The 8,781-nt window shown below is 32.0% G+C and overlaps 1 protein-coding gene across 1 annotated transcript in view; it reads right to left on the reverse strand.

The window, feature by feature from the left end:
* Positions 1–1,543: 1,543 nt before the first annotated feature.
* Positions 1,544–8,781, reverse strand: part of LOC107465569 (mitotic spindle checkpoint protein MAD1) — a gene marked incomplete in the record, with an annotated part of 9,937 nt that continues 2,699 nt past the window's right edge. Inside the window, 10 exon segments of the mRNA XM_016084548.3 lie at positions 1,544–2,311; positions 2,694–2,732; positions 2,930–3,058; positions 4,447–4,516; positions 4,617–4,707; positions 5,749–5,911; positions 6,293–6,496; positions 6,606–6,713; positions 7,945–8,116; positions 8,647–8,781. Coding sequence (XP_015940034.1) covers positions 2,222–2,311; positions 2,694–2,732; positions 2,930–3,058; positions 4,447–4,516; positions 4,617–4,707; positions 5,749–5,911; positions 6,293–6,496; positions 6,606–6,713; positions 7,945–8,116; positions 8,647–8,781 — 1,201 coding nt within the window.

The raw sequence follows: 8,781 nt of genomic DNA on the forward strand, positions 1-8,781 counted from the left end.
TGGGGTAAGTTTTATTGGTGTCTCTAACGTTTAAATCGTCCTATTTGTATCTCTAACGTTAGGGGTGAAAACAGGTCAGGCCAGGCCAGGCTTGCTCTAACAAGCATGACCTATTAATTAGTCTGAGTCTAGCCTGTAGTATACTATAAACTTTTTTTAAAGTACTAAACCTGGCATGTTATTCAGCTTGGATTAGCTTGAAGCCTGTTAAAAGGCCTAATAATTTTTTATAAAAATAAAAATATCATTTAAAAAACTAGTTTTTAATGAAATTATTTATATGCAATATGTCATATTTAATATTTATAAGAATTTTTAAACTTTTAAAGTATTTAAAATATACAAAAGTATTTATAATAAAGTATAATAAATTTAAAATATATCATAATTTTGTTAATAATAATTTTTTTATATATTTAATTATGTTTTAACAAGCACAGACAAGTCTGACAGGCCAACAAAACTAATTAATAAGTCTGTGTCTAGCCTATTAATATATTAAAACTTTTAAAAAAATCTGAACATGTATCTATTTTATAATAGGTTAGGCTAAACATAGGCTAGACTGCAAACTTCTAGCAGGCTGCCTGATTTTTTTCTATTCTTACATATCGATAATGTTAGAGAAACAAAAAAAAATATTCAAAACTTATCTTATTTAATATTTATTAATTACTGTAAGTTCTGACTAATTTTGGCTAAATTTTTTTTACCAAACATTTCCAATTTTTTTAATACAATCGTTGTTGCGTTAAAAGTTGGAAAATAGACTTCCAAAAACACAAATAAATACTAATAAAATAAAGTTTTCCTATTACTTTAGTGCCGTGCAATTAAATTTAGAATTGATTGTCAGAAACTATATGAATCTTTGTGGCGGTGAATGGAGCTATACAAAAGCACTAATAAGTACAACCTAAGATTGAGACTCTCCGGCTCTCCGCAAGCTCCATGGCTATGTATGAACATCCAATTTATTGGAAGATAATTGTGCTGCCATTAAAAAAATAGTGTAACCCACACATAATTAATATCACAATACAATTTAGGAAGATGGTGTTGTCGTTCTTATTTTGATAATGTTATTTTTATTAAAAAAATGGATGAAATATACTTTTTATTTTTGTTTTACTCAATTTTTGGTATTTCTGACAAGATATTGAATTGATATTGTATAAGATCTTAGTTTGGAGAGCAGATACAACTCCTTTAAAAAAGAGTGAATATCTCCTTTAAAAAAGAGTGAATTCGACCTAAGAATTATTAGTAACAGTGTTGAAACAAATTGCATCGAGATACTACTAGCAAATTTATGTCGAATAAAGTAAAATGGATAAAGAAAGAAATAATTAAATAAAAAAAACGTTAAATAAATGAAAGTGTAAAAAAAAATTAAAAACAAAGGAGTCTTTATCCTAAAAAATAGTATACCCTTTTGCCTTTAGATGCTCGGTGTAAAGAAGCTAAAGTAACATCAACTAATAGTAATACGCACATGCAAATACATAGACATACACATACAATTTAACATGGCGATGAATGGTTGAGAGAAAACTGTAATGGTAACCATTTGGCTTGAAACTAAGACAAAGCAACATGAATAATTAACTGTAATATGACTGAACCCACTTGCACTTGGTGCAACACTAGCTAGTAGCTACCCTAAATCCTCTTGCCCGTTTCTATAGCTTTGCAATCTACTACCAAAACAGTGCATTGCAGTACCATGGCTACTAGACCCTCTACAAGTCTCACCAGTTACGCTCAGTCAGATCAGAACATCACAATGTTACATTACTTTCGACCCCAAATTCATGCCAAAATCTAGGGCACACTAGTAAAGTGATTCAACAAGATAAACCCTAGATAGGTAACCCAGCAATATATGATGTATGTTTTTTCAAGGTGTTGTCTACAGTGTCGGGTGAAAATTTAATTCCTAACACACACATACACTGGTAGAGCACTAGAGCACACATTGACAGTTTTTCCTAAAATCATATATCAAGATCAAATTCAGCAATTTTGGCATAATTTTAAAAGGCACGAGAGAATTGGCCTTTTTCTCAAATCCAAGCTATCCATGTGGCAACAATTTCAGAATTCAAAACTTGAGTTGACCAACATTCAGAAGTTGGGGAGGCACCATGTACAACATATTGACATGAACGAGTGTTGTGACGAGACTGTATAATGTAGACTGTAGACAAGTTGGTTGAATTTAAGATAAGGTTCTTCTATTGAAGGACTCCACCGTTAGGTTGGCAGTGAAAGCAGGAATTGAATTCATCTTCCGAATGAATATCTCAACCTGGGAGTGTTTAAGTCAACAAACGCACCTTTCAGTAGAAGAAACAAGAACATATGACAAATTACGTACAACAAACTCAAAAAAGGTATACTTAGGCTGTTTTTTTATAGAAAAGCAACTCCTAGAATGTCTATTTTGCTTGTGAAAATCATTCTCAATTATTTATATAAAACAAATGAATGTTTTTCTGCAAAAACAGTTTTTCTCGTTACAAACTACTTGCTTAATGATTAGAAATTAGAATCGATGTATTAGATAATTATTAATAACAAAGTTATTCGACTAAATATTCCTTTGTAACGATATGTAGGGGAAAAACTTAAATATTCAACAGATGTATTTATTATTGAAAAATATTTCAACAAAATTTTAATTTCCTTACCTGACGAGATATCTCAGGCTGAGCTGTGTATTGGTTTACCTATTGTTATTGAGATGAAATGAAAAGCAGCATATCAGAATGTTTACAAGCCATCATTGTGAAATCAACCTCAGAACATACTTTCCTAAATTTTGTTGTTGGATTAACAAAAGCCTATCCAAACTGATTGTGTATAACTGAATACAGAATGTAGCCTCTTAATCTTTTATTAAATCCAGTAGAATGAAGAATCTTACCAAAATATTAGTATTCCCTGATTCATAGTCAAATTCAAGTTTCTCATCATCACTTTGTGCATAAATTGATTGCAAGGTAAATCGTGTCACTGGGATTCCATTTGGCCGCTGGTGTTCATCCATTACAATCTGCCAATTTAAATACCAACAAATTCAGAAGCGTTCTAGAATAAGTTGTCATCTTCATCCAGTTCTAAAATAATGAGCAAAAGCTCAAGAGACAATTCCTTTGAGAGAGAACAACACAATACGGGCAGAACTATTGGATGGCATGTTCTATTGCACAGAAAAGTGCAAACCATCTATCTATTATAATATATTAAAACAGAACACAAAGTAGTGTTATGGTGAATGAATGACACATAAAGTTTTCCTAAAGTTTTAAGTTCATATGAAATTGTAATGTCATCTATTGCAACAACATAGAAAAAAAGTATCTATCTTAAAACTACATTTATACTACCATAATGAATAGCATCTATATAATCAATCTAGCATTAATCTCATAATTTCACACACTAAATTATCTAATTCTAAAAATAAATAACATGAAAAATATCAATTCATATCAATGGTCAAAATTCTACAATTTTATATCCTATTTAAAGAATAAATTTTATTTTACGAAAATCTATTTATTTATTCATCTATCAATTTATTTATAATGTATAATAAAAGAATACAAGTAATGACACAATAAACTCGTGACAATATTAGATAACTTCTAATGTTGCCATATAAATATTTTAGTGAAATTGTCATTTTATAGTTTTTTTTATCACATCACTTTTATAATATATATATATATTAAAAGAGAGTCCAAAATAATGAATAAATGACACATAAGGTTTTAAGTTTCATATAAAATTGTCATGTCATCCATTTTTCATTTTAACAACATAAAAAAAAATCTATTTTAGAACTATATTTATACTACCACAGGAAATAACATCTATATAATCAATCTAGCATTAATTTTATTTCACACACTAAATTATCTAATTCTAAAAAAAATAATATGAAAAATATTAAATCATATCAATAGTCTAAATTCTAATATTATATATCCTATTTGAATAATCAATTTTAATATATAAAAATCTATTTATTTATTCATCTATCTATCTATCTATCAATTTATTTATAATGTATAAAAAAGAATATCAAGTAATGACACAATAAACTCGTGACATATGAGATGACTTCTAATATTGCCACATAAATATTTTAGTGAAATTGCCATTTCATAATTTTTCTATCGATGTATGACATCACTTTTTATGTGAGATAGTTTTCCAGCATACCAACTTCACTACAAGCAATCTGTTATAGAAACCACCTCACAAAGAAGCATACTAAAATGTTACTTGCAGATATAATGATTAAAAAAAAATGAATATGCATTATATTCAGTTAATTCATATTGTGTTTAAAAAACACCTTTTAGTGCAATAGTTTTATTTTATGCTATTTTTTCATGATGGATTTAAGTAAAACCAAATTCCCTATATACCAACCTTGTAACCAAAAAGCTCGCAGCATGCCCTCCGGAAGACTGAAATTCTGTCTGCAAACACAGTCTTGTATCTGTTCATGTTGTAAGCATTCTGTTATTCCAGAATCATATTGATAAAAAAAACATATAATGACCAAAAAGGTAGCTAGCTATAAACATCAAACAACACACCTTTCTTCTCGTTTCTCAAGTGTGGCAATTTGCTCCTTTAATTGCACTATCTTATCTGATATGTAGCTATCTACCAGCTTCCCAGTGTCACCTGAACAGTTAACAGTGATCAGGATGGAAGCCTTGGATAACTTTAGAACATGCTGCTGCTTTTTTTTTTTTTTCTTAATTTCTTTTTGCCCCTCGGGTGTGTGGAAAGGGAAGATTCTTGTTACAATTAATGTCAGCCTAAAGTAATGATGTCAAGCTATTATCATAAACACGAAAATTGATTCCTCTTGTATTCATAGGTTTATCTCTCCGAGTTAGGCCCTACTTTGGTCCGTGAGATTGGCGAGTTACACTGATTTAGTCCCTGACTTTCCAATTGCTACAATTTGGTCCCCCAGATTAAAAAAAGTGCACCAATGTAGTCCTTTGTGTATTTTCCGTCGCTGGGAACTCAACGCCGTTAGTGACGTGGCTCAAGCCTTGCTATGCTGAACATATTAAAACGACGCCGTACGCGTTTTGGCGCTAAAGAAGGCACTAAACGACGTCGTTTTAGGATTTGAACAATACTAAAACGTTACACCCCTCCCTTTTGAACAATACTAATGGTTCAAACCCTCAAACGACTCCGTTTAGTGCATTTTTTAGCGCCAAAGCGCGTACGGCGTTGTTTTAATATGTCCAGCGTGGAAAGGCTTAAGCCACGTTACTAACAGCATTGAGCTCTGACAACGGAAAATATACGAGAAACTGCATTGGTGCACTTTTTTGAATCTGGGAGACCAAATTGTAACAATTAGAAAGTCAAGGACTAAATCAGTGCAACTTGCCAATCTCAGGGACCAAAGTGGGGCTTAACTCCTCCATCTCACTCTGTTTTCTGTTTCATTTAAATAACTTTCAGATGAGACCTCTAGACATTCTGTTTTCAAAGATTTGATATAAAGCAAACAATCTAATCTAAATCCGCAGATACTGAACAGAGGGACAAAAATAATTCAGTTTTTAGGCTCAATCCAGTCAGTATAAAATGCATAATCACTTGCAAAAGCAGGACCATCAAATCAGTTTGAAACTGTTCTTTGTCAAATCCTCAACTCTAATTACCTACTCTTCTAAACACAGATCTGTCATTGTGTACCTGATTGACCCTTCAATTCCTCAACAGCTTTCAATTTCTCTTTAGTTTTTTGTAGCTCGGTTTGCAGTGCTTCTATGGTTTGTTTGGCCTCATTATCAACAGTAAGGGTATTCACCATCCGCAGAACTTTTGTATTAGCAGCAGAAAAATCACCATGACCCAACTATAGAAGGAAAAGCAAAGATTAGAAGGTCAGATAACCATCAAACAAGAACAAAAATGCTAAGTGTGGGTGAAACAGTTTTGAAGTTAAATAAAAAAAAAGAGAGAGAGAGATTAGTGAATACTGTATCTTGTGAAAGATGTTGGTTGCTCAAAATATATTTTAATTGAAATTTGAAAACTCCAATGAAGCCCTAGTTTACTTAATAAAAGCAGTAATTACATCTTTTTTATCAATGAATCTATACATGACAAGGAGAACCATACCAATGTTCATAGTTAAAGATGGCTATTAAACAAATAGGAGGAACTTCAATATTAAATTCTTTGCACTTGAAAATTGAAAAACTAAACATAAATAAACGGCTAAATCAGCACCAACCTTTGCCTCTAATAAAGAAATCTCTGAACGGAGGCGGTCACTCTCCCTCTCCAATGACTTAATTCTTTTTAACTCATTATGCAACTTTTCATTAAGTAACTTGATTTCCTCATGTTGACGATTATTAACTGCTCTCTGCTCATGTAAGGCACTTTCTAATTCTTTAATACAGTCATCTTTCTTTGCAAGAGATGATTCAAGGTCCTGTTTGTATCAACCAAACAAAAAAGTTAAACAAAAAAGGTAAACAAAAAAAAGAGATCACACAATGACACAATGACTGAAATGATAACAGGAAAGGGAAAAGTGCAACCTGAAGGGCCTGAAGAGTGCTAATACTCTTAGATCCATCTGCTGCTTCATCATTCTTCAAATTGGACATATTTCTTAATTTGTTTCTTTCCTCAGTAACAACAGCAAGCTGAAAAGGCAAGATACATGTAATTGAGATAACAGAACTAAAATTATTGGCCGACAAAGTAATATAACTGTCATGCAGTGATTATCCACTATTATCATGAATAGATTTGCCTAGAAGTTTAGCTAGTTGTTGCCCAAATAATGGCTGTTTCAAAACAGATCCAAAGTATAATACGGCAGAAAGTTATGGTAGGAAATTACATGAAATATTGAGAAACATGAAAGATTCAAAAGAAATATCAAAACTTTCAATTAAATGGAAGTGATATTTTAACACTGACTGTCAAGCATAGTTGTGTACAGTAAACAACATGGAAACAACAATCAAGCGTGGGGCTAATAGTGCAAGTTCACAAACTTCAGTAGAGCTAGAGCAGAAGGGGTGATTGCACCAAACAGTACTTTGCAACAGTATGGTTGTCTTAAGACAAAAATACACAAGATACAAAATAAATATACAGTCTTTTCTTCCCTGTACAATCAGCATGAAAAATATGGAAACTGAATAGAATATTTTGATACTTATCACAATTTTATCCATTCAAGATAAAAAGCCTTAAAGTCATAAATTGACACTTAAATGCTTCATTCCGTAGGCATGTTGTGTTCAAGTCTCTGAAAGTTGTGTTCGCATTAATTTCACTTATAAAATACACGATAACTTTGCAAGTAATCAACCTACGTACTCCACATGAAGTAGGAAGGTAAAAGATCAAGGCTGCAGAAGTTTCAAATATCAGTGTTGGACAAATATGAATATGTTGCTTGAGTGATTTATAGATTGATGGGAGAATTAAACTTGTAATGAAAAGTAAGATCTGTGAATATAGTTTATAACAAAGGCATAGATGTTATTCATACTGAGCTGAAAAATATCAATAGAACAGAGAAAAAAAATAGAAGGTATCAAGCAGCTATGGAGTATTTCCTTGGAATTAGTGATGAAAAGTCCATTCTAGATAGTATACCCAGCATTCAAACTATCTCCTATTCCAAGCATCTAAATCACTTCTAGATATTGTTGAAAGCCACAACCTGGTAGCCAAATATTTATCTGTTAAAACATTCTAAGCTGTTTTTACCACTGCTGTTTCAATTGTCCATATTGTATGTTCTACATTAAACTCATTATCTAGAATAAACATATAAATAAAGAAATCCAAAGACGATACCGGAACACTAATGAACAAGTAAAGCATCTATTAATTGAAGCTGTCTCATTAAACACTAACCATTAACTCAATCTGTTTAATCTCCGATTTTAATGCTTCTGCCTTCTCTTTGGCCAATGCAGCCTCAGACTCAGCACTTTGTTTACCAATTTCAGCAGCATCCAGAGCCACTTGCAATTGCTTCACACGGGAAGTTTGTTCACCCTCCTTCTGTTTGCCATCAATGATCTCTCTGCATTGATAGAAAATAACAATGTCAAGATCAAATGACAGTACACTACACCAGGNNCCCCCCCCAAAAAAAAAAAAAAACCAAAAAAAGAAAAAAAAGTGGGGTGCCAAAAAAGCAAAAAGAAATCTCATTATGAAGGGATTGCAGGTCTTATACAAACCCAATTCATCATCATTTTTGAAGTGACACAGTTAAAATGGACAGATAGAACACTCTCGATGCACCAGCATTGGTTAATCTCTCCATCAAAATGTTTTCCTAAAGTAGTGCAATTTGTGCACCAATAAAAGAAGTGCCATATGGGACATTAGAGATAAAATTGCTTGGAATGAGCCCAGTAGATCTCATAATCTCCACAACCTCAAGTTGCCCACAAAGAAAGAAATATTACTAAGGGTCAAGTTCAGCTTTAACCAAAAATAAAATATAAAAATTAAACAATACTCCAGAACAATTATTCTGGACAACGTTTCTACCGCCTCAAATCTATGAATAGAGCTGAGGAAACACATTTTTAGCTACTCACGTACTTCTGTAAAGCTGAAAACTTAATAGGTATGTCCTCAAAGCATGAGACACCAGGAATATCTTTAATCATTAATCTCCAAGAGGATATCTGATCCTCTAACTTTTCAATATTTAGCTGGACTTCCTGTAATTTGGAC

The sequence above is a fragment of the Arachis duranensis genome, chromosome 1, assembly GCF_000817695.3.
Source record: "Arachis duranensis cultivar V14167 chromosome 1, aradu.V14167.gnm2.J7QH, whole genome shotgun sequence".
Taxonomy (NCBI): Eukaryota; Viridiplantae; Streptophyta; class Magnoliopsida; order Fabales; family Fabaceae; genus Arachis; species Arachis duranensis.